At 35.4% G+C, this 26,949-nt stretch overlaps 1 protein-coding gene across 3 annotated transcripts in view; it reads left to right on the top strand.

Annotated features, from left to right (window-relative positions):
- Positions 1 to 25,732, top strand: part of LOC136024977 (protein disabled-like) — an 85,619-nt gene extending 59,887 nt beyond the window's left edge. For all 3 annotated transcript variants that reach the window (XM_065700602.1, XM_065700588.1, XM_065700594.1), the window contains exons 6-10: positions 28 to 253; positions 5,829 to 6,271; positions 10,217 to 10,852; positions 12,525 to 12,928; positions 17,910 to 25,732. In XM_065700602.1, the coding sequence (XP_065556674.1) occupies positions 28 to 253; positions 5,829 to 6,271; positions 10,217 to 10,852; positions 12,525 to 12,928; positions 17,910 to 19,107 (2,907 nt within the window). In that variant the 3' untranslated portion in view covers positions 19,108 to 25,732. The remainder of the gene's footprint in view (positions 1 to 27; positions 254 to 5,828; positions 6,272 to 10,216; positions 10,853 to 12,524; positions 12,929 to 17,909) is intronic.
- The last annotated feature ends 1,217 nt before the right edge of the window (positions 25,733 to 26,949 follow it).

The raw sequence follows: 26,949 nt of genomic DNA, 5'->3' as shown, positions 1-26,949 counted from the left end.
ATTCTCTAAGTATTCTTCTTATTTTAGTCATCGAGACGTACGGATAGTGTATCATCAACCACCGGTCTAGTGCGTGATAAATCTTGTCATAGTGTTATTACCGCTGATTTGCTCGACCTAGAATCGGAATTATGCAGTTTGCAGGAAGGTTTACATCATATGGGAAGCCTCACAACGTTCAAAAGCGTTGAAGATCCTCTTGTTGGTGATTCAAATGAAGTTCTTTATGATCCCTTTGGAGATTCTTTTTCCCGTAAGCTTCTTTTCTACTTTTTTTTCTATCTTTATCTTATAAGCTTCTTTTCAGTTTTTTTTATTTCTCTCTTTATCCCATAAGCCTCTTCTCTATTTCTCTCTTTCTTCCCTAAACTTCTGTTCTATCTCTATTTCTCTCTTTATCTCGTAAGGTTCTTTTCTATTTCTCTCTCTTCAATCTCTATTTCTCTCTTTATCCCGTAAGCTTCTTTTTCATTTCTCTCTCTTCAATCTCTATTTCTCTCTTTATCCCTTAAGCTTCTTTTTTATTTCTCTCTCTTCAATCTCTATTTCTCTCTTTGTCCAATAAGCTTCTTTTCTATCTCTATTTCTCTCTTTCTCTCGTAAGCTTCTTTTCTATTTCAATCTCTATTTCTCTCTTCCTCCCGTAAGCTTCTTCTTTCTTTTCTGTTTCACTCTTGATGATAGATTAGCAAAAATTTACTACTAAAGAAAATAGTCAGTAAGACATCTTTTAAATGAGGGTTGGACCTACCCCCCAAAAAAATAAAAAGGCAAAAAGTTAAACTAAGCATTTTTTACCCCAAAATTTTTTTTATAACGGCCCATAAACTTCTTTGACTCTTTTGGTGTGAGCAGAGTTATCTGGTCCCCCTCTTTCTCCCTACTTTTCTATCTCCCTCTCCATCTTTCTTTCTCTCGCTCTCTGTCGCAACCTCCCTCTCACTCTTCCAGAATAGACTTAGAAAATAATGGTTGACTGTCACAAAAGTAAAAGCTTGTGTTTTGATTTCTACATAAGGATATTTCGAAAAATATATTTATGGAAAACGTATTTATTTCATGTTCTGTTATTCTCCTATATATTCTTAATATAAAATAATAATATTATTATCCTAATATTAATATTACCCTAATAAACTTTCCTAATATTCGTATATACAAAATAATAATGAATTATTTCAAAATATAAGCTCCATGTTCCAATTTCTATATAAATTTATTTCCAGAAATATGTTTTTAAAGAATTGTATGTATTTCATGCTCTTTCTTTCGTCTTCTGTTTGCTTTTTAGCAGCAGACTTAGACGAAAAGAAAATTATATAATTGAAAATCAGTATAATTGAAAAAAAAAAGAAAACTGTATAATTGAAAATCGGTATAATTTGAGACTTTAAAATCAACACAAAACTTGTTACTAATCCTTTATGTTCTATTCAAATTTTTCACAAACTCAAACTTAAATTAATTTTAAAAGAAGAGTTAATATTTAACTCGTTAATCGTCTTTCATCTTCTATTTTTATATACACTAAAAATGAGTTTTGCAGAGGACCCACACTTCAGAATCATGAGTGACCACTCTCACCGCTGTGGCCTCCAATTTTCTAATTGTGGTGTGCAGACTTATATTCTATTCTTCCAAACTTCTTTCAACTGTGAAAAAAAAAATATGCTATTCTGCTTTTAAAATCTTCAGTGCGCCCAATACTTTTGCTAATAATACTGCCTATGTAAGTGAAGCTGTTCTTTTGATCGAACTTCTCGCTACCTAACATCCCCTCTTCAAATTCAATTTACTTATTCCTAGTCTTAGCGACTTCGTCTTCTTAACATTAAGTTTCAAACCTATTCTTGGACCTTGAACTTGCAAAACCCCTAAATACTCATTCAGTTTGCTAACATCCTCATCTAGGATACTTAAATCATCAGCATAATCTAAGTCTAGGAGAGTTGTACTTTTCCATTTGAATGTCTGTTCTCCCATTTTCTTTGCCGTGCTGTTTATGATGAAGTCCATCAAAATCACCCATATAAATGGGGATAGAACGTAACCCTCCTTAACTCTTGATTTAATGCGAAACCAGCTATTTACCTCATTTCCTTGCTTAACCGCAGTAATTTTATCCTCGTACATAGCAGTAATCACTCTAATATGTTTATTTGGTATACCATACAGGAATGGGACTTCTTCAGGTACCTCTCAATTATTAATCTAAGTGTGAAAATTTTGTCGACGTATCCTCTGCCGTTCCTAAAACCACACTGTTCTTTTCTTTAAACTTTATCTATAGCATCTCTAAATCTAAAAATTATCATCATACTAAGTAATTTGCTTGCTACAGAAACCCAGCTAATGCCTTATTAATTACCGCACTCACTCTTATCACTTTTATTATCTTCATAATCTTCAGCAATCTTAAGCAACTTGTATCCAACTTCATAATCATCATATTTAAAAAGAATCACTTACCATACCATCAACATATGGGGGATTATTATTTTTTTAATACTTCTTTTATTATCACAAAAATTTGTGAAGCAAATGAATGTAGCAAAGCTCAAATTTTAATTAATGACGTGAAAACTGAAGCTTCCGTTTCAAATATAAGAGTAAATGACAGTAGATCTTCTATTTTAACTATTCCATTTTTAAATTCTTCTGAACCAAATTTCTTACCAACTATCTCTGATTCTCTTAAAGTCAGTAAGATTGAACTCTTGGGAGTTATTATTACCAGTGATTTAAAATGGGAAGCAAACACAACTAGTCTAGTAAAAAGGAGTAATGCTGGGCTGCAGATGCTTAAGCTTATTTCGAAAGATAGCGCTCCTCCAAATCACCTCCTCCGAATATTTAAATCTTTTATTCACCCAATTCTGGAATGTGCAGCTCCTGTATGGCATTTTGGACTGACGGCTGAGCAAAGTGCCAGACTCGAAAGAGTTCAGAAAAGAGCTCTAATGATAGTTTCAAAGCAGGCAGAAATGTCTTTTTTTTCACTTATTAATGTGACTATACCAAAGAAATTTGGCAGTGACACGAAAATTTTGGTGAAAATAAAAGTTTACCTTATCTTATCCCAAAAAAAACTCCCTTATAAAAAGTGTCACAAAGTGTTTTATTCTTTTATATATTATTTCCTGCTATCACGGTGTAATACGTTCTCAAAATGTTCTGACCATCTCTCTTTAACTCTTTCCTTATCACCAGTTTCAGCCCAGCTCCTATCTTTAACTGGGGCAAGTCCAGATTGACTATTTCCTTTCAATTTATTAACATGCCTGTACAATTAATTTTATGCTGTCTGGCTGCATCTTCCAGATCTTCAGCAATCATATCCATGGCTTCCAATTCACACTTCCTTAGTTTATATTGTACACCTTTCTCCGCTTTCTTTACATTCCTCTTATTTTCCTATGACCCATCGCTCAACTAATTCTTGTATGAGCCTCTCACCCTCTCTATTAAACGTAAAAGCATTTTCACTAATCTTTCTACCTGTGTTTCTAACTTTCTTCCCTAAGTTACCATCAGCGATTTGACAAACTATTTTCTTATAACTATTCTACCCATCTTCTGCATTGTCAAATTTTAAACTCTCCATTATAGTAGTCAACTATTCCTGGAAAATTTCTCTCAGATTCTCATACTGGAGTCTACCAACGTCATAGCTTCCCGGAAGGTAGCTATCCTTGCTAAATTTCAGCTTTAGATAACCGTGGAGACTACTAGATGATCTTTATTTTTAACTTTAATAATAGCACCTCTATATACTGGTGTATTGATCCTGCAAGTCTTCCTTTTACAATAACACAATCAAAAATGTTAGCTTTCAAACTATCTTTTGAATACCTTGCTAACTTGTGGGCCGTTTTATGACCAAATATTATGTTGGTTATAACAGGACTCTTATTCCTGCAAAAGTTATAGGATACCTTCTATCTTTATTTCTACCAACCTCGGCATTGAAATTTTCAAATAAAAATACCATGTTTTTACCTTGGACCCTGTATATTCACTCCTGAAGCTGTAAGCAAAATTCATTTGAGTCACTACTATCTCCACTAGTCGGTTAGATATGCACACTACTATGACTGATATCTTGCACCTTTTTGTCACAAAAGGAGTCACTAGCATCTTATTATTAATGCCTTCCCAGCCTGAAGAAGACTGTAGTTTCCTCATTTATCATGGACCTTACTACCTGCCTATGTACCCCATCCTCCCTCTCTGAGTATATAAATTCTATACCACCTAATTTCATGTTGTCTATACCTGAGATGTGAATTTCTGAAATTTCTAAAAGTCCAAGATATCGATACAATCGATGTTTTTTTAACGTTTTTACATTTCAAGTTGCAATTTTAATATTATTCAGACTTTTGAAGGTATTAGGTATCAGGTATCAGGCTCAGGAAAAGCAATGATCTCAGAATCAATTCAGGACTGGGACTAGCACATATTTTGGCTTCAGCCGACATCAGCCGGCTTAGAGGCAGAAAGTAAAAGTCCCTGGGACCTCCAATCCTCTGAATCCTCTGATTGCGATGATCCTCTACTAACAAAAGTTGAAATCCGACACAGACAATCTCAAGTCTATTACCTCCAAGTCATTGCATATTTATGCCTAAAAAAAAAAAATATGCTAATGTGGGGAGCCTACCCATAAAAGATAACTTAGCTAGGAAAATGCTTTTCAGCCCAAACCACCCACCAAAACAGAGCAAACCCAGAAAAGTTATCAATTAATCAGAAGCTACTGCAAATACTGTGTCGTTTACCAGGCTATAATTTCCTCAATGGGCGCCATTTCTTTAGGTCCTCCTGTAGCGGTGTTAGCAGTCATAGTTTTGGCTAAGACAACTCATGAAAAGTCCATCCTGATGCCACTGCGATGCCACGCAGGCAAGATTTTCCTGTCGGGGATAGGGACGGAGAAAAGAACTTACGACGGAGAAGAGAACCCAAACCATTCTTCCATATAGCTTGGTTATATATTTACTATGACTCTATTTCTATGACTTCTTTTAGATTGAACTTTAAAATTATTTTTATGCTAGTTGGTTTTAAGAGGGTAATGCTGTATATTAATATTTTTACGTTAATTGTAAGAGGGTGGTGTTATCGTTTTTTCTTCCCTTTTTTTGTAGGCTCTGACGTGTCTCTTATCGCCTTATTTGAGTTGATGAATGATGATAAATGATACAAGGTTCCTGTTTAATTTTTTGTGGTTTTCTTATCTCCTTTTCTGTTTTTCGGGATATCGAATCTACTAAGAGGGGGGGGGGCATTTCCTATTTCCATATTTTTTGTTGTTGTACATTTTTTGTTACCAAATACTTTTTAATCGTTTGAATCAGTCTAACCAGAAAAAAAAGTCATTACGCTTTCATTTTAAGCCTACGTTTACATTAAGAAAGAATTTGTTTCCGAAGTTCTGGCCTATGAGTATGTCGATTAATAAAAAGAAGCTATAAAGTTCTTTACGTCCCTGCTCCGTTCTCAAAACTCTGGACGTGTCACACTTACTAATATCGTTAGCTCCATGATTACTTTTGTTATTAGCCGGATTTGGAAAATAATGCCATTGAATTTATGGGATTAAGAAAACAACGTATATTTAAATAACTTTTTTCATCGAAATCTTGAACTTGCAAAATGAGGATTATTGGAAGTTTAAGAAACACAGGTACAACTCGTCTTAATTAACATAGACCTAAAAATATTTTGTATGTAAATATTTCTAAAGCTATTTCTAAAGAGAGAATTGGTCTGCCTGGGTATCTTAGAGAGAAGTCTTTGAATCTTTTAAAAGCTTTTTTTTCTAGGTTCCTTTCCTGTTGCGAAAGAAGTACCCCCCAGTAAGAATAAACTAATAACATCTACGTCTGTCAACAGCTACTCTGCTTCGCCAAGCGGAAAAAAGAGCCCTGTTTCAGTAAGTCCCCTACCCCCACCCGTGTCAAAGCACAGCAAAACCCTTCCCCGAAAGGAAAAGTCTTTGGAGGTCAATAAGTTAGAACAGCCAACAACTTTTTCTGTCAAGTTTGATACAACTTTTCCTGATCCCTTTAAAGACAATGCTTCTTTTGGCGGAGAGTTTTCCTTCAAAACCAATGGAGATGTTTCAAGCAAACCTGATTGTAGACTAAGTGGAGGTGCAGTTTCTAACGAAAAGAAAACGAGCAGAGAAACTCCTCCTATTTTTCACCCGGTTATAAAACCTAGAGAAGACACGGTCAAGTTTCCAAAAGAAGTCGCTGAATCTCAGGTGAGTGTTTCTTGTACCGGTTTCCCCCTTATATATCGGATTTTTTAGTGTCTAACAATTCCGACGCAATATAGGACACGCTCCTTCAGATCAGAATGGGACACACAGAATGTTCCTCATAACTCGTTTGATTTGGTCAATAACAAAGAAATAGATGGTCGTTGTTTTTCAACACCGAGGACACGACGATACAGCGTAGTATGTTTATTTTTGATTTGGGCAAGACCATCTTTTATAGAATGTAACTTTTATTTGTTTTATAGCCCACTTTATTTTCAGCTCACTGTACAATACGTATAAATAAGGAAACACTACAAAAAAGGGAAAGAAATAAAAATTTCTTTATATATGACCCGCTAATATCTTAATATATTAAACGAAGAATAATTCTACATTTATCTGTAATTTTTTTCTCAGAAATAAGATTTTAATTTTTGAAAAATTAGCCTACTATCAAATACGGGTATGAAAAATAAGTCAAGACTTGAGAAAAATATTTCAGTTGCTTAATTGGGAAAAAATAAAATTTTTATTTGAAGTACTTCAGAAATCCACAGACTTCCTTAACTCTAATAGTTTTGCTTTCCACGGCGAATAAAATTAAATTTAAGTTGTTTGTGAAAGAGATTAAATAGAATGTCTTCTTTTTACCGAGGGAAGCCCGGTTCCCTGGTACTGATAATGATTATGCGGAAAATAATGTTTTCCACTTTTGTTTTTTTCGTGGTTTTTCTCGTATTGAGGGTGATTCGTTATCCTAGAGAAGAGACGGTCATGTTATCGAAAAAAGTTGCCAAATTTTCTATGAGTAGCTATAGCACTGGTTTCAATTTATAGTGAAAAGGGGTCAACACTAATAATGAGATTCAGAAACACAAAGTGAGTTTTTTATTCTTGTGGATATTCTTATATTCGTAAGAGCAATTATGCTTTAGGGAAATTTTGCTGAATTATGCAAAGATGTCCAGTGAGAGCATCCATAGATGTTTTTTTTTTTATACTGACGCGTGTACTTTCTAGTTTGTCCTCTGGCAGCTCTGATCGAACCATGGACTCAAAATCTTTTTTCGTTACATACCAGTATAGCGTCACTAACGGTGTTCCCAGTCGTGACATTCCGTACATAAAAACAGTAACAAGGCCAAGGTGGTTTTAAGCAGAAAATTAGGCTGTTTTTGATCGCCTAGGACTAAAGCCTGAATTTTAGAATCTCTAGTAAAGGCCCATGTGACTACATAATGAAAGCTAAAATTAAACTCGTAAATAGAGAACTAGGCTCTTCTTCATGGTTTTAGGGACCTAGGCCTGAGCTTTCGGAGGTTTTGAGTAAAAGCCAAGGCTTGTGCATAGTAACAAAACATTGACAAGGCCAAAGTTGCGCCGTAAAGAGACCTTGCCTGCTCTTTAGGTTTTAAAGAACCAATGTCAGAATTTTAGAAGGTTTTGAGTAAAAACCAATGCTTGTGCGTAGCAACGAAAGAATGAAAGGGTCAAAGTGGTGGCTGTAAATAGAGAACTTGGCTGCTCTTGAGGTTTTAAAGAACCAATGTCTGAATTTTAGAAGGTTTTGAGTAAAAACCAATGCTTGTGCGTAGCAACGAAAGAATGAAAGGGTCAAAGTGGTGGCTGTAAATAGAGAACTTGGCTGCTCTTGAGGTTTTAAAGAACCAATGTCTGAATTTTAGAAGGTTTTGAGTAAAAACCAATGCTTGTGCGTAGCAACGAAAGAACGAAAGGGTCAAAGTGGTGGCTGTAAATAGAGAACTTGGCTGCTCTTGAGGTTTTAAAGAACCAATGTCTGAATTTTTGGAGGTTTTGAGTAAAAACCAATGCTTATGCGTAGCAACGAAAGAATGAAAGGGCCAAAGTGGCGGCTGTGAATAGAGAGCTTGGCTGCTGTTGATGGTTCGAAGGACCAAGGCCTGAATTTTTTGGAAGTCTTGAGCAAAAGCCAATGCGTTTACATGTTAAAACAAGGATGGCAAGGCCAAAGTGACTCCTGTAAGTATAAAACTTGGCTGCTCTTGATGTTTTAGGGACTAGAGCCGATGTTTGAAGAGGAAGTTTAGAGTAAAGGCTAATATGTCTACATTATGAATGTTAGTAACTGCAGGAGGTTCGGCAAATGCAGATGTTTTTCCTCTGATACTCTCTATTCTTCCTGATTGTCAACATGTCTCCACAACCAGCAGATCTCGAATTATTTTAAAGTCGGATTTTTTGAACAGTTGAAGCATCTAGTGAGTCAGTTAGCCTACTTACTTTTAATTTTGACGGGATATATCGCTGCTCCACCTCGGCTGGCATCCATAGTGCAGCGGCTTTGACAAAGTATTGCCAATCTCTGTCCCAGAGCCAACCGAAGATATGGAAGTGGTTTTACCTCGTCATTTTTGTATCATTTACCAACCAATATTTCTTCTATTCTCCAGGGCAACGTTTCCAATTCCGACTGGATGTGGTCTAATAGCGGACTCAATACAGCGTACAAGTTGGCACGGTGTGCCATACAGGTAGAGGTTAGATCAGTTTTAATCTTAACTCTTATTCGAATTTTAATTCGAAAATTTCGGGTCTATGTCTGAGTTAGCAAAACACTAGGCATAATTTGCTTTATTGTATTATAATATTTATTATTTATATAGTGAAAAAAGAAATCACCAATGCAACAGCACAAACACAGAAATAAACGCACGCCATACAACCGAACAAAAGAAATATAAACTATAAAAAATAATAATAAATATTAAATAAATTATAAAATATAATAGATAACGAATAATAAATAATATATAAAAAAATTAAATAAAACAAAAAAGAAAAACAGAAGAGAAAGACTGTTTTCCTACTTTTGTAATTAATATAGACAAGTACTTGAACAAGGCCTTAACCCTACTCATCCATCCAATTACACAGGTCAAACAGCATAGCCATACACAATCAACTCCCTATAACTTCAAATTCCCACTTTAAATTCCCTACCCAGGCCAAGTGGCCTGGGTAATATTATATATTAATATTATAGTATTATTATATTATAATGAAAAAAGAAATCACCAATGCAACAGCTCAAACACGTAAAAAAAAAGACAGGAGAAAAGGAAGACTGTTTTCCTACATTAGTAATTAATATTGATCAGTACTTGAATGAGGCCTTAACCCTACTCATCCATAAAATTACATAGGAAAAGTTACAATTACAGTTGGAAAAGTTTTTTTTTTAGATTGTTGGTCGGTAAAGGGGGTTCGCTCATATAAAAGAATGGAAGTCTTTTTATATGTTTGTGCCGGAGGGTATTCGATGCCACACAATAAATGTGTTTTTGAAACTGAAATTTAGCAGCTGGCTGGTGATTTGTACTACTTCTGAGGAAAAAGTATCTTAATTTTCTCTTATCCTTTGGGCGTGAAGACAGGAGTAGAGAGAGAGAGAGAGAGAGAGAGAGAGAGAGAGAGAGAGAGAGAGAGAGAGAGATTAGTAATTAATATTGATCAGTACTTGAATGAGGCCTTAACCCTACTCATCCATACAATTACATAGGAAAAGTTACAATTACAGTTGGAAAAGTTTTTTTTTTAGATTGTTGGTCGGTAAAGGGGGTTCGCTCATATAAAAGAATGGAAGTCTTTTTATATGTTTGTGCCGGAGGGTATTCGATGCCACACAATAAATGTGTTTTTGAAACTGAAATTTAGCAGCTGGCTGGTGATTTGTACTACTCCTGAGGAACAAGTATCTTAATTTTCTCTTATCCTTTGGGCGTGAAGACAGAAGTAGAGAGAGAGAGAGAGAGAGAGAGAAAGGTATATTTAAATAACAGTCGTAGCTCAAGTGGCTAATTTGATGTTGAAATGCAAAACATGTTATTATGTGAAAGAGTGAAAAAGAGGTAGAGAACATGAATCAGAACACGAAAAAAAATGATAGAACTTTTTTTTTTGCAGCACATGTCTTCATCAGTGCAAGATCCTCCTGGAAATATATTTAGTGAATTGGATCCCCTTGGTACTGGAAAAGTTCGACCCTATATTGACAAAAAGGATTTTTTCCAGGACTTGAAGCACCAACAAAAGAAAACAGGTTCTAAAGATTTTTTGCCAGAAGAATTCCAAGATGTAATGATCCTACCCAAGCCATCAGCTAATGATTTCATATCGACTCCCGTAGTGGGTGAGCGAAAATCTGACGAGCCTGAACAGATTGACCCATTTGGGTCCCTTCATTTTGTCCCTCCTGAACCTGATCCTTTTGACACTCAGTCGCATCTCTTTGGAGGGCCTCCAATTGCTGCCCCTGGTGGTTTTGGAAAACCAACTTCGAGTCCTACTCCTCGTCCCAGAAGTGGTCAAAAATCACCGGAAATAAGACGAGTTTCATCGACTTCTAAGTCACCCATTCCAGCCGAAAGGACTGTGATCGCTAGACAGAAGACTTTGGACGTTGCCATAGGCGATGTAAAAAATGATTGGAGTGGTTCAGATACGAGTATCCCAAAAACACCTCCTTTACCGCCATTTCCTAAAGCAAAGATCGTACAACAGCAAAAAGTACCTATTAGCTTATCTAGAATCCTGTCTCATGTGAGTATATATTAAGTTGTTGTATATATTAATTTGTATAAGAGAAGCTATGACATTTGCTATCATCAATCTCGTCGTAAAAAAAAAATATGTTTGTTTTCGGAGGAGAGAGAAAAAAAAAATGAATAACATCATGTTTAGAAAACAAACTACCTAGAGAGGATATCTTTGAACAAGTATTATATAGGTTTCTTTCAAATCCCTCCCTCCCCCCCTCATCCCAGTCAGGGCTTCCAGTTTCAACTTAAACATTCAAGGAATAGTATTGCTATTTACCCCGACTGATAAATCAGACAGAAGAAAATAACATGAACCGTAATATTTACACATAATTACACATAATAAATAAATGCAAATTACATTTGCTAAAATATAAGATTTAATATAAATAAATAAAGAATTATTTTAAAAATATATAAAATTAACAGAAATTAAGTAATGTAAAATTCATAAAAAAAAAATAACAAATATAAAATAAATAAAATCAGATATAAATTTAAAATAAAAGGTTAATTATGAATTAATATAAATATAAAATTAATAATTCAAAGCGTATATTTTCAACACATCAAAAACACATATATAAATAAATTACTTCATACAATCTTTTTTCCTCAATATTCTATTTTCGTTTGTCTTCTTGAAAATTGTCTCTCCTTTCTTTTTCGCCATTTTAGTAACTTCTCATTTTTCCTTTTTCTTACTTCTTTCTACGGTGTTGCCTCAATGAAAAGCCTCGAGCAAAATAAATGTTAGTGTATTTGCATGTTTATTTACTCTTGTAGTTGTAGTAAGTTCTAGTAAAAGCACTAAATATAGCTTCTATCGCCTGAGATTTACGTATCTTTAGCTATACCTTTATTTTTAATGTAAAAGATGTTAATTTAGATCGCTTCGTAGAGAAAAATAAAAAATTATAAATATATGATATGGTACATATTTTGTCTATAAAATTTAAAGCCCATGCGTATGGCACCTGCAATAAAATGTTTGCGATTGGCAACTATGATAAAATAAATGGTTATTTCATAATATTCTACTGCTACTACTACTAACACATTACCACAGCAAGTCGGCTGATGCCAACCCTGCTACGCACGGTCCCCCTCCATACCAATCTGTTCAGTGCCTACTCAATAATAGCTATCACAATAATGATCTGCCAGTTCTAAAGAAAAAAAAAAGGAGGAAGCCTTCCTAAAAAAAAAAAACTAAAAAAAAAAATAGTTTTTATAATAATCTAAACCAAATAAGCAATCTGCCATTCCTGAAGCAAAGGAGAAAGAGAGAGAGAGAGAGAGAGAGAGAGAGAGAGAGGGAGAGGGAGAAAAAGATATATTTAAACAACAGTCGTAGCTCAAGTGGCTAATTTGATGTTGAAATGCAAATCATGTTATTATGCACTATTATATAATGACGTAAAAAAGGGACAAAAGAGTTGTAGTTGTAGAAATATTTCATTGCAGATGACATGCATATAGTTTTAAGTTCTATAACTAAATTTTTGCTATTTTTTTTTTTTTTTTTCAATTTATGCTTTGTTATTTTCAGTTTTCTCTTCGAAGTGATCTTTCTATATGTGTTTTACAATAAACATGGCAATGTAGCTAAATAAGCGTTTAAATATTGTGATGAATTAAAATATTATATTAACCATCTTTTTCTATTGAAGGACTCTGTGAGCGGATCTGACTCAGAATCTCATACGGAAATTCATGCTCCTCAACCACCGCCTCGCCCTGCCTCTGTGCAACCTCCTCCGCTTCCTCCTAAGCGTGTCGTAATACCGGGTCCCACAACCCATTCGAGTGGTTCTATAAGAGTAGATAGTGAGGATGAATGGGCAACTGAAGATATACCCCCTCTGCCTGCGCCATCTAGAAAACCTAGAACCCGCGATCTATTTTCCCAATCGTCATACACGAAAGAAAATAGGGAATCAATGGGACAAGCTAAGAATTTAAACACCGTGACTTTAGCTGAGTTGTCAACGATGGGTATTGCTGATTTGGCCGCCACGCTCCAGCTGCCACCAGCCAAATTGGCTTCAATGACTCTCACTGAGCTTGCCCTAAGGTAAGTACTCGAACTAGCCTAGTACTCGTTTTGACGGTCGGAAAAATGCATATATAACTTTTACTCGTATGCTCACAAATACACAATGAAGAGTAAGTAGTAGAAAGAGAAGTCAAACTAGGTTTTCATTGTCTCTTTCTGTTTGTCCAAATTTTTGCGTGTACTTGAAATATGATACTCTTTTTTTATAATTGATTGACATTTTGACAACGCCATGATTAGGCAGGATGATTAGGATCAATATTTATAAAATTTTAGTTTTTTAAACGAAGTAAGAATGTATTTTTCGTTCCCTTCCCCTAAATTTTGAAAATATAAACTTTTTTTCACGCTGCAGTGTTGAGGCTAAAATGTGGGTAACGATTGAAGGAATTATGATAACTTGAGAAATGGATATAAAGTATGAATTTGATTGTTTTCCTGTTTTCTTTTAGTTTGATATATATCCTAGGGGTATATATGGGACCATAAGGGGGGGGAGAAGGTTTTTTATTGCCATCAAAGCAAAAGTAATATTTTGGAAATAGTATAAGATAAGAAATCTAATGGTGCTACTTTTATTTTATTAAGGCGTTACCTCGATGAGTTTTTTTGTCGTTTTAAAAATGAACGTATAATATTGGATCATTCATTTCCCTCATTTTGAAAGACTTTAAGAGTATTCCGTCCAAACAACCCCCCCCCTCCCTCTTCCTCTCCTGCTTGTCCTTAAGGGTTGTTTTCCATCGTTTCAAGAGTGGCAGCATAATAATGGTCTATCCGTTTTGCTCATTGTGTTTTGTTTTACTGAAATAGGGTCTTTAGGGTATTTTCCGCTCGACCCTCCACATTCATTCTTTAATCCTAATCATGGAGTCCCCGTTTGATTCAAACTGTTTCTGATGACCTATGTTACCCTTTTTGAAGACGTCCTGCTTGTTGCTGCGCTCTGATTGTACTGCCAAAAATGACTATTTTTAGAGACCCATCATGATTTATCTGCTTTTTTTTATTGAAATCTGTTTCAGAAACTAGCTATCACACTTTATTTGTGTGCAAAAAATTTAAAATAATTTGTAAAAAAAATATTAATACTGAAAAGAGTTGCAGCAAGACTATTGGCGTTATGAATACATCCTCATTGTTATTTCGTGCTTTCACTTCGTATTTTGAGACGCATTTCTCTCTTTATTGTCAGCAGTTCTTTATTGTCTCTTTATTGTCGCTTATTTCTTAATTGTCAGCAGTTCCTTCGCCTTTTCCAGAACTGAAAAGTCACACCTCTATTCGAAATGATTCAAAATGGTGAAACAGATATTATATATTATAATCTGCAAAATAAGCGATACATCACGTCTAAATAGTAGATTTGATCGGCTACCTTATTAAAATGCTTATTCCCCAAACCTATGGTTTCTCGTCTACTCCTTTTAGGCGTTGCGGGATGTGTGCAGTGAAGGTATCAGTCGTCCTTATTCTTAATTATAAAGGACGCACCCCACTTACAATATGCCTTTAAGTGAGGCTTCCATTCTGACAGTATTGAGTTGATGTGCTCGTGTAATGTTGTGGGTAGAAAGGGTATACATAAAAAAAGCAATCTGGCATTGTATCGACTGAGGGTGGCCCATTATGAAAAATAACTGGAGAATTGGAGGGAAGCCAAAAGTATTACCAAGAAATAACTACAGGAGTAGGAGGGGGGCCAAAAGTATTATCGAAATAAAACTAGAGGACTGGAGGGGAGCCAAAAGTATTCCGGAAAAATAACTGGAGAGTTGGAGGGGAGCCAAAAGTATTACCGACAAATAGCTAGAGTGCTGGAAGACAGCCAAAGGTATTACCAAAAAATAGCTAGAGGGTTGGAGGGGGTCCAAAAGTATTACTGAAACTGACTAGAGGGTTGGAGGGAAGCCAGAAGTATTTCTGAAAAATAACTAGAGGGGTGGAGGGGAGCCAGAAGTATTACCGAAAAATGACTAGAGGGCTGGAGGGGAGCCAAAAGCATTCCCGAAAAACAACTAGGTGGTTGGAGGGGAGCCAAAAGTATTTCCGAAAAATAACTAGAGGGCTGGAGGGGAGCCAAAAGTATTACACTACACTCCAAATGAGAAATAACCTGTAGTGATTACGACTTTTACATTATCTACTCTTAGCCAGATGAAAACCCTCCTGAAGAAACCTCACTCTTAAAATCCCCCCAAGCCGATATTACTCACTCGTCACCTAAGGCTACTACACTTGAAGCTGGGTTAGAGGGGTTGTATTTTACGGGTACAACCGAACAGACAAGTTGTATTAGTACTCCAAAACCGGGTTAATCTGTAAAGCCGTCGTTTGTGGTATTGTCTCTCATAATATACCCGTCTGAACATAGGAGGTTAACTCTCTCGAGGCAAAATTGTGGTTACAACTGTCATAACCCTGCCCTAGGCCAGGAAAAATGTATAGACCCACTAAAATCTGGAAAAATAGCTGTTTTCTTCAAGTCACAGAATCGTACAGTGTAAAAATAACAAAACATCCACTTTCAACAACTCCAACCACTAATTCTCCTTGGGGGAATTAGGGCCTGATAAGTTCGAGCTCTCCAAGCTAAGGGACCTTGTAGCTATGATTCATACTCCCGTCCCTAGTGAGGCTAGAGGAGAGCCCTAAGTTACACCTCATCACGATGAAATGATGAAACGTTCTGCTTGTTACTTGGCCTGACCGGCAGAACGGCTAACGCAACGGGGCACCAGAAGTTTGGGGAGCTGCTGGTCAAGAAAATTCCCATGTAACAGCAATGGGACATCCCATCATCCATTGTTGCCGATCAGGATGGATTATCGTCTGCTTCCTGCCGAAAGTAAAGTTAAGTAATTACTTTCCTACAACTTGCTCGGAGGAACTTCTTTGCGGCGCTCTGACCAATCGTGGACGACCATAGATTTTCTTTTTTCAAAAAGGAACCATAACTTTTCCCGTTCATAGAAACAGACGTGAATCCTGTCTAGCCAGCTTAATGCTAAACTTGTGATTCATACCCCAGGTGCTATTACTTTGAACCTTAGCTAATTCGCTTGTTCGTAAAAAGAAAAAAAAGAGAAAAAAACGGAAGAAAAAAAGAAAAGAAAAAGAAAGAAGATGATCAGCGGAAAGAGGAAGAAATGAGCTTTAAGGGAGATGTTAAATTACGAAAAATAACATTAATCTTATAAATAATTGGGGCTGGATTATTATAGACGGTATGTTCTAGAGCGCCGATATCTAAGTAGAATCGCTTTTTCATCTGTCTGTATTAGGAACAATTAGCTTATACTGCTGCGTGACAGAAGCGGGTAACGTAGTTGGACAGTGAGAAGTTAGAAAACAATTCTTATTCATAATATGCAGAATAACTGTAGCTAGCACATTTTGAATGCAGCTCCGCTATACCCCCCCCCCCCCAAAAAAAAAAAAATGCAAATATATAGACCAATTCTTTTTCTAAAGTATTATATTTTCATCATACTTTGGTATGTTTCATTAGGGTCAAACTAGCTTACATCTTGAGGGTCGGCGCTATAATACCCAGGTATCTTATTGTCAGTAATTGTTGTTCATTTTATTTTATTAGTAAGTAGTTTATTTTATTAATAAGAATTATTAATTCTTAATTCATAATATGCAGATTAATTGTAGCTAACACATTTTGCATGCAGACCTGCTGCACTGTACACCACCCCCCCCCCCTAGTGTACAAATAAATAGCCCGTATTTGTTTCTAAAGCGATATATTTTCATCATGTTTTGGTATTTTTCATTACGATTAACCTAGCTTCACTTCTTAATTGTAGGCGCTATAATATATAAGTACCTTATTGTCTGTTACTATTGTTCATTTTATCTTATTAGTATTACCAGATGTGGTGACAATGGTTCTTATTAGCCAGGAGCTTTGGCACTTGCCACCTATCTTCTGTTAATGTTCTCTATTTTCTGCTAAAAATTTTTTACAGCTCTGAAGTTTAGTAGAGACAATATTGGGATTATTATTCTCAAAAATACTGTATTTCCACTCATTTTTGATACCAAACATAAATCCTTATCCACATGCATTTATCCTTACCTTTATCTTCGAGACGAGTTCGAAGGGCTCCTCCTATATATGGAAATACTGAGCTTTGTAACATTAATGGGAAATTTCATCTCTCGCCCCTACCTCATCTGGAAACTCTCCATTGCCTATCCTCTAAGGCTGGACCTGATTGTACCTGTATTTTATGAGGCATTGTTTTGATATTTTAATTGATAATGCACCCATTTCGAATTGAAGAAAGAGGCTTATTGGCTTGCTTAAATCAGGTTGTAAATTATTGGTTTTAAAACCAACATATATGGAGGGTGTTAATTATAAGGCGAGTGAAGTATTAAAAGGGCACTTTTAGGCCAGTCTTTTCTTGGTTTTAAAACGTTCTTCGGCTGAAAATTGAGGGTTTGAAGGGCCCGTTAATCTTCAAAAAAACCCTGATAATGAAGTTGAAAACAAACTGGAAATCAGTAAAGAATAGTTTCCTCTCAATAAAATAGAGCACTATTTTAAAACTTGAAACGAACAGAAATAATCTTATATATGAGTGTGGTCATCTTCCCCTCAGCCCCTACTCTTGACGCTAAGATTTGACTCGCTTCTCTCGATGCCACCGGTAAAGAGTGATATATAGTACTGTTTGTTCTGTAGTATACCATTTTTATTGCATTGATTTGTTTTGTTTTATATTTACATTAGATAAATATGGTGCTTTATGAGCAGCAATGTTTATTTTATTTATTCTTTTATTATTTTCACTCCTCTATTATTCTTGTGCTATTCTTACCTCTTTTGGTTATTATTCGCCTTTTTTAGCATTGTTATTCTTTTAAACGGCTAAATATTAGTATTACAAGATTAGTATTACAGATATTGTTAGGATGTGGTATTATTCTTGCATTATTTGCTCTGTTTATTTTATATTATTTTATTTATTCCTTTTTTCAGACTTTCTGAGTTAACAGCAGAGGAAGAGAAGAGACAAAGAAAGATAAAAGAGGAAGAAGTAGAACATTCTATTGAGAGTCCACCATGTGAAGAAGCCGAACAACAGTTTAACGCAACAGATCGCTATCGTATCCTTGGAGATTCTTTTGAAGATGATGCCAGAGTAGATCATGAACCAACTCTTGTTTCTTTTAGAGAAAATAGCCCATCTCTTCCAGGGCTGTCAAATAGCGCGTGTGCAAAATCTTTTGAGTTTAGCCCCGATTTCGATTCGCACTTTTCAAAAGTGAACGAAGAAAAAGAGAAGCAGGATAGATATGCTGCTCTTCGAGAAATTTTTGCAGCTGAAGGTCTTCTCTCAGAGGCAACGCCACCTGTGTCCTCCACACCGCCTTTAGAGGAGAATCCAGTACTGGAAAGCCCACAGAAAGAGGAAAAAATCGATATTTCAAAATGTTTAAGTGACACAAACGTTTTTGGTGATTCTTTTGAGCCTAAATGGGATGACTTCAATAAAGAAGGCAATGATGAAACAATTACTGATGACTTTGCTGATAGATTTCCTCCTGCCTCTGCTTTTGAGGATGAAGAATCACCTCAAAGATTTCCTCCTGCTTTTGAGCCTCAAAGATTTCCTCCTGCTTCTGCTTTTCAGGATGAAGAAGTTACTGTATTAAATCGTTTATCAACAAATCGACAGTCAAATGCTTCAAGTAAATCTAAAAACTCTAACATGAGTGGCTTAAGCCTAAGAATTGAATCGGCCTCCGATAGTCCATCTATGTTTGAAGATGATTTTATTGATCGAAGTGAAAATAATACTTCAGCTCTGCCTGAACTTGTGAAAGGTAAATCAGTTGAAAGGCCTCTCTCTGTTGTTTCTGCTGAAAAAGATAGCATAAGTGGGACTAATTTTGATGACAATTTTTGTGACACTTTTACCCCGGCTAAAGAGGTAACTCCAACCACCCAAAAGCCGGAAGCTGAAGAAAAACAAAACGGAGCAATGAAAGGGTTTGGTGATAGTTTTGCTGATTTTGAAAAAGCGTATAATGACCCTGGGAATCTTCCCCCCTCCTCTTCTGTTAATATATTTGATGATACAGTCGATCCTTTCGATGATGATTTTTTCCAAAAGCCTTCTGTTAGTCGAATTAGTAAAGATTTTGCTGACGACTTTATTGTAGAAAATGTTTAATATCTTGAGAATTGATGGAAGGATTGCGTTCAGGGTGTTGGAAGGGTCTAATGGACCGTAAATCTTTTTTTAAAAGAGGAGGCAGTGGTAAATCAAAATTTCAATCTAGTATTAGCACCCATCCCCCTCCGGTGTCCAACACCTTATTTTTTTCTCACCAAAAAAAAAGTGAAGGGTTCATTTCAAAAACTGACTTAGAATCTCAAATTTAGTTTCAGAATCGAATCATAACAATTCAAATTTTTTTCTCGTCAAAAGAGTATGAGTGACTTATAAGAGTACAAAAATGGCGCTGATGTTGCAAATTTTTTTCTAACGTCATCTAGCCTTTGGCTTTCTTTGTCATTTTTTCAAATTTCGCAGTTGTTTCTTTTTTTCAGAAACTAAGATCAGACGCTTTTTATTAAGACGCTTGCTACACTTTTTTGGCCATTACTTAAAAACGTTAAATGATAGATGGCATTGGTGATTTTTTGTCACATTATCGCTAATTTTCCTTCATATAAATTAGCCATACACTTTAGTCATATCCAAAAGTTTGGTCTTCAAATTGAACCGTGTTCCTTTTTTTAAGAATGATAAGAAGGAATTGGAATTTAGGTAATTCTCTGTCTGATGTTGTTTTGCTTCTATAATGCAGTCGCTGGTAGTTGAATTTCGCTGATGATATCATCGTGGAAAATATTAGTTAGTAGTATCTCATTTCGGCCTCCTTTGTGTGGAACGCCTATTTTTTGACTAAATTCTCACAATTGTTATATATTAATTAATACGTTAGGATTCATTTTGAAAATTTTTGTTAAAGTTGAAAATTCGATTTTTCGAGCTATTTAAACTGCTTTTTCTGTCACATCTAAAAGTCGGATGGAGGCAATTTCCTTTTGTGAGTTTTTTTTGGGGGGAGGGGGGTTATACATCACGACAGCGCTAAAATGGAAATGAAAGTGTGCTTGTTGCCTGTCTCATAGAGGGCGGAATTTGCTATAGGACAGGGGGGAGGATAGCTGTCTCTTCCAGATTGCCCCCCAAGACCTCAGTTTGTCCCCCCCCCCCAGCTGCAATATAGTTTCTGCAAAAAAATCTTGTCAAAACTAAGATAAGCCTGCATAGTTCAAACATCCAGAGAAACAGGTCAGCTATCTTTAATATATATTTACCTTTATGATAATATGTTGCTCATTTTTCAGTTTTCACCATCATTTCCACTTGATAACTGGCTCCGACAAAATTACGCCACTAGTCTGATGCCTATTTATTTCATACTGTGTAGTTATCCAAACGTAAAGGTTTGTAAATCAGGTTGTCCCATAAACTACACAAACTAAAATTTCAACTTTTCTGAGAAAACAAAAAATTATTATCGCAGGCCTGTCACCTGTAAGCCTAGCCGAGAGGTTAGCACGCTTGATTTGAAATCCTTTGTCCGTGGGAATAGAGGTTCCAGTCCTAGTGTAGCTAATTATTTGAATTGGAATGGGGGTCGGTGGCGTGACTGCAAGCTCAGTTAGAGTTGACCCAACTCTAAATGGGATCTAGAAAAACGTGGGGAAGACAAAAAGGAAGAGTGAGTGAAAGGATAGGATGGTTGGCCCCCAACCTCCCTCCCTATACTTTCTGGCTGAAGGACAATCGAAAGCAGATCAGCACTGCCTATAGGAAATGTAAAGTCCAGTGCCGTATTCTTTAACTTTTTATCATTTGTTTGGTAAGAAACATAGAATATGTCTCTTTTACAAATAGTTTACAAAATGTTAAACCTAACTTTAGATGCATCGAGCTTCTGTGAGGTTTATGGGACGTAAGGTATTTTCATTTAATTTTTTTCAAGAATTTATGTAATGTGGTTGTGAAAGCTTAAGAATTTATTAAGAGCCTTTAAAAGAAAGGTCCTTTCACAAAATTTGTAAATCTTTCTCGTATGAAAGTAATTTTTAGTTCTGCTCTTTCAGCTTAATTAATTAATGAGATTTCTAGGATTCGAGCATCCACTGATCCATGAAGATCGATTATAAGCCGCTTTGATGCAAATTAGATGGGTAAGGGGCAAAGACATTTCCCTTTTCTTAAAGGGGGGAGGGGCAGCGTAGTTTCTTCTTCGATTTTGAAATAAAAATCCCAAATAAGTAATTTTGAAAATGTGAGGAGGGGGGGGGGTCCTGCTGTGCTTTTAATTGATGTCCCTACTTTTCTACACGGGAACATAAAATAAAATAAGCTTATATACGTCAATATGTAGTTCTAATTACATAACCGTTTTGTCGTTCTTGAGCTCATACTACAATCGGAAAAAAATATTTGATTATGCTATTAATTTTCGTTTGATTTACTATGTATTTGTTTAGCTAGATAGACTAGGTATATCTATTAGAAAGATAGGCCTTTAAGTATTTACAAGTTATATGTAAAGGGAACTTTTGAAGGGTGTGGATAGACATTTTACTCAAATTTGTAGTTTTGATTTTATGCTTCGTTAGTAGTTAGTGATTTAGTATATATGTGGATCTGATCAAATCTATGATCTGAATGATTTAATTGATTTTTATTGCTTTTTAATTAGCTTTGTATTGGCTTTTTTTAACTTTTGCACCAGGTGGCTTCGCAGGTGTTTTTTGTATCTTTTTTTCAATGTTTTATTTGATCATAGAACATACAAGCTATCAAGACTGTCGACTCAGGAAACTAAAAAAAAAAGAAAAAAAATATTTATTGTGACTTCAAATATCAATGTCGTTATCATAAGATAGAAAAAAATGGTACCAAGAATTCGCTAGGGGGAATTCTTGATAAATTCTTGGCCAGAGATTCAAAGGGCTATTTTATCGATAAGGACGCAGGTTATCGGGGACCAGCGTTTTCACCCTTGGAAAATCCCCCCCACGGAAGGTTTCCCCACACCCAAAATTGAACAACATATTTGAAATCTTACAGCTGCAATTATTTCAAGTTAAGATTGATTTTTCTTCAATTTTAAAATATCCGTTTTGACTTTCCCTGAAGTCTTAATAATTATTTTCCATGGTTAAAAGTTAAAGCTTCTTTTTTATGCGAAGCCCCTTTAATAAGGTGCATATCAGCCTGTCATCCTAGTCAATGTTTGTACTGAGTGCATTTTTTGTATTTATTTTCATCTACTTAACACGTATAAATATGTATTTTCGCTTTTTCCATTCATGAATCTCGCTTATTAACTGCTCTAATTGTATCTATCAATTTATTATCTCGTCTAATCTATCATTATGCATATGCTACATTTAAGGCTCTTTTGCAATGAAATCAGTTCCTTCAGTTCAACCTTGGGTCAGGCTCTTTTGGAATGAAGGCTCTTTTGCAATAAAATGAGTTCCTTCAGTTCAACCTTGGGTCAATTTGTCTTCCCTGTAGAGATTTCACACCTGGTGTTAGATTTAGCTCCATGTTCAGAGGATTTGAGCTTTCTGGCCAATCAGAACTTTCTGATTATAGAAAATCACACTATTGTCGGATCTTAAATATTAAAGTAACACACAAATGTGGCTGGTTGCATCAATGCTACTGCACTAACGATGGTTGCATCAACCTTGGCTGGTTGCATCAACCTTAAATCAACCAACCTTGTACTCCACAATGAGATTTAGCTAAGATTTACTTAACACGGAGATCCACCTAAATTTCAACTTACATTAGAGTCAGTCATAAAAAAATTTATCGAATTGATTAGATAAAAAATGTTCATCATGTGATTAAGCTCCTATAAAAATTGTCTATACAGCTAAGCATTAATAGTGAAACTCTTCTCTGATTGGCTGATGCTATCTAAATTGCAAAACGTTCAGTTACATTGAATTTTGATCAGACAGCCTAACCTTATTATAGATAGATCCGGCTTTAGTTCACCTCTTGGTGTTCGCTAAATTTAGGTGGGAAATGAGGCAATATTTTTGTTAGGGAGCCTAACAAGATACAATTTTTTTGTTGGGGTGGGGGTCTCACACTAAACATGTGAAATTTTGAATAAGAAGTGCCCAGAAATTCTAAAGAAATTAGGATTTTTGCCTAGGAGGGTAAAACCTGAAACTCAGCAAGGGGGTTTCCAGGATTATATGTCTTGGGGGAGGGGGGTTCAAAAAACTAACAAACGGACAAAAAAAAATTGTATGTAATTTTTTTCATTTTTACCTGTTGAGCAAAAACTTCGGAGGGGGGGGGTGTCAAATCCTTTAACCCGTCCCCTGAATACGGGCTCCTCCCTCCTTCTGCGTACATCCCTTGAATAAGTCTCAATAGTGTTTATTAATGGATCTAATCAAAGTGTTTGTACAATGTCATGCATAATGCGCCTTTAGTGAAATGCATATATTTGGAACTGAATAGATTGTAAAGTTTCGAATTGTATCTATGGGAAATTATTCATCTTCAAGGTTTTTTGTTATAATACAATTAAATTACAAAATTTTATATTTATTCATGGACGGGGAACAGAGCTCGTACACCCACGGAAAACAAAAAAAAAAACAATATACCGTATCCCTGAAAAAAGAAATTGTCTAAACCATTTAAAGTGGCACTGACCTGCCACTTTAGGTCGGAGTGGCACTGACGTGCCACTCTGATGTGGCACTGACGTGTGGTACTGACGACCTACCTCCAACACACATCTATTCGAGATAATGTATTTGGGCTGTACTTATTTTAGGTTTTAGTTTTGGAATTGACTATATTTAATTTTGCTGGGCTCTCAAAATATTAATCCGTTCTTCTCAATTTTGTGGGAGATCTCTGTCTGTTGATAAAATCGTATTCAAGATCGGATCTTTCCTCAAATATTTATTATTTGAAGAATTAAGGAGAAAATGGTTATAATCGGGCTATCTAGTTTTTCAACGTATTTCTAAAATAATTATTTTTTGGTTTTTGAAGATTTTGTTTTTGTTTTTATAATTTGAATATGTTTATAAATTTTAGTGAAATCAAAGCTTTTTTTGTGTGAATGCGAAGAACAATGAAGTTATGCTGAAATAGTATTTCATTTTCCCGACTAGTCATGATTTTTGACCATTTCTCTTTTTTTAATGGGGACAAGTATCGTGTTTTTAGTTGGAAAGGAGACAAATTATATTGGGTTTGTTCTTATTAAAAGATTTTCATAAATGATGTGAAAAAGATTTATGGAAAAGATTTATGAAAAAGATTAAAAAGATTGATGTGAAAAATGATTTTCATAAAAAGATTTAAAGTGGCACTGACCTGCCACTTTAGGTCGGAGTCACTGCCACTTAGAGGAAAATCTAACTGTTGTTCAAAATTAAATTTGAAGGGAAAACAGCTCAAATAGTACTCAAGGTTTGGTCTTCAATAGCTTGTCGACTATTCAAGGTCATAAAAGTAAATTGAAACATCACCTACCATATAAATTACTGCACAAGTGCTATTGGAAATTTGTGGAGATCCTGTAAAAAAAAAAAAATTGAGCAGTAGAGTCATCAAGTTTTTGAAAAATTCGGCCCATGAAAGTGTTGATCGACGACGTAATTTGTCCTTGACTAAAAGTTCCAAGATGGCTTGTTTTTCAGAAAATTTCGTTTTTATCGGTTTTTAGCATATAAGAAGCATAAACTATCTAAAATTTTAGCAGACGCTTTTTTTGTTTAATGAAGCAGGTTTATTTGGTCGACAAAAATTTGCTTAGTTCCTTGAAAAATTCGGCCCGAGAAAAGTGTGGAAGGAGCATGAAATTTTTTATAGACCGAAAACTTGAAAAATAAGCGTTTTACTAATATAAAAAAACTAAATACATTCTACTAAAATATAAACTAAATATGAAAAACATACATAAATGTAAAATTATAAAATACAAATTTTACTAAAATAAAAAACTGAACATTCCATTAAGAAATTAAAATAACACTTAAAATTTTCCTTACTCGAGGTTGCTGCGATGTTCTGTCCCATCGAACCGGATATTTTCTCTAAGTAGCTATTCATAGGTATGAGTTTATTGAAGGCGAGTATCCATGGTCGAATCGTTTGACCTTGATTTAAAAAGAGTTTATACGTCCCAAGTATGGTTATGTCGAAATAGATGTCACCAGAACAGGGCTGAATACAGACAGAGCTTGAATCCATGCAGACATAGATGCTGGTGGACAAAGGGGCACGTCCCTTTCCCAGAAGGGCAAAAGCCTCACTAATTACAGGGTGTAATAAATACTAATGGGGGAACCCAGGTTTCATTATTTCCCCCTCCTCCCAAATATTAACTATGTACCAGACCCTAGATCCAGGGGAATTAACGACTTCGCTATTTGCCGTAAATTCCCACGACAGTTGCCTATTAGCTTCAGTTTTTGTTGTTGTTTTTAGCTTTTAACTTCAGTTATTTTATTTTATTGTGATAGTTTTCTGTTATATTATGTCCACTATTCATACTCAGGTTATCGCTCTAATTTAGTGAGTGCAATACGTTACTTTGTCTTCGCTTGTTCATTCCTTCATTTATTACGATTGGCTGGCCAGTTTATTTTCTAGCTTTCTATCCTAAGGAAAATGATTTTTATTATCTTGTTTTTGTGTCTAGTGTTATATTTATTTATTTTATGGTGTTTAGTTTTGCGGCATGAAACTATTGTAATAAAATTGTCTTGTGTTACTCAGAAATTTTTCATTATTCTTTATTTCCCAAGATATGATCGAAAAATGAAACTAGACTTTCAAGTAAGGACGTTATTCCATTTTTGTTGCGGGAGGCTGAGGTCTAGTTAAGAATATTCCGTGGAGAGGTATTGCTGAAAAGACTCTAACTTTTAGGTACTTACTTTTTCTTACAAATTGTAAGCATTCTCGGACGGAGAAGATGGGGGGGGGCTAATAATACTAACAGTAGGTACCATATATATCTGTCAGGAGAGTTACCTTCATAATGCCATTTTAGGAATATTTTATGTGTTCATATATAAAGCTTGTCCAGTATACATAGTTCCTGACGCATATATTTCCTGATGAATGCTCTGACGGATGTGCTGGGTATAAAAGGTTGGAGCTATTCCGATGCTGTAAGATGATTTGGGGTTTTCGCTCTTGTCATAAGCTTCTTTTTCCGCTCCTATCCCTGATCGAAAGTTTGAATCCTATTGATTGACTCCTGAAGTACTATGTTCGTTTAATTAGAACAATAGGAGGCTTTTTTAAATTTATTAAAAGACTAGCGTAAAGAGCGGTTTTTTTTGGAGGAGTGACCGCCTCATATACGTAATAATGTCTGTTTGTTTTATGTTTTTATGTTGCTCCTTACTTTTAGTTGAAGAAACTTGTTTTTTTATGTAATTAAAGGTAAAGATCACCATCTAGAAGAGTCTAGAGTTAATCTAAAGTTGGAATTTAGAAAGCTTAACTACCTCCCGGGAAGCTATGACTTTTACTATATATCTGGGCCTGAATCCCCCCTCCAAAAAAAAGCCCCCAGCGAAAGGGATTTAAGTCATGCAAGTTGTCCATTATTAACTTATAAGGGCTTTAAGGAAGGGTTGGTCTTATGAACTTTGGAAGGGACTAATTCAAATAGAAAAAGAAAGTTCTAGTTCCCGTTTTTAGAGTCAAAAGTGATCGGGGGGCAAACAGCTCCCCACTCCTTTCCCCTTAAATGAATCCGATCTAATTTGTGTGATAGCCATTTTATTAAAGGTCAAATAACTATGCTTCCGGCGTTGAACTCCCCTTGGAAATTGTCAATATATAAGGATTTTATCGAAGACTTGGTCGTTTACTATTCGGAGGCTGTTCATTCTATTGGAAATTGGAAGTTCCAGTGCCGTTTTTAAAAATAAATTACGATCAGAGGGCAACCATCCCCCCCATTATTTACTGGAC

The sequence above is a fragment of the Artemia franciscana genome, chromosome 1 (assembly GCF_032884065.1).
Source record: "Artemia franciscana chromosome 1, ASM3288406v1, whole genome shotgun sequence".
NCBI lineage: Eukaryota > Metazoa > Arthropoda > Branchiopoda > Anostraca > Artemiidae > Artemia > Artemia franciscana.
The sequence above is the reverse complement of the archived record's forward strand: the minus strand, read 5'-3'. Positions and strand labels throughout refer to the sequence as shown.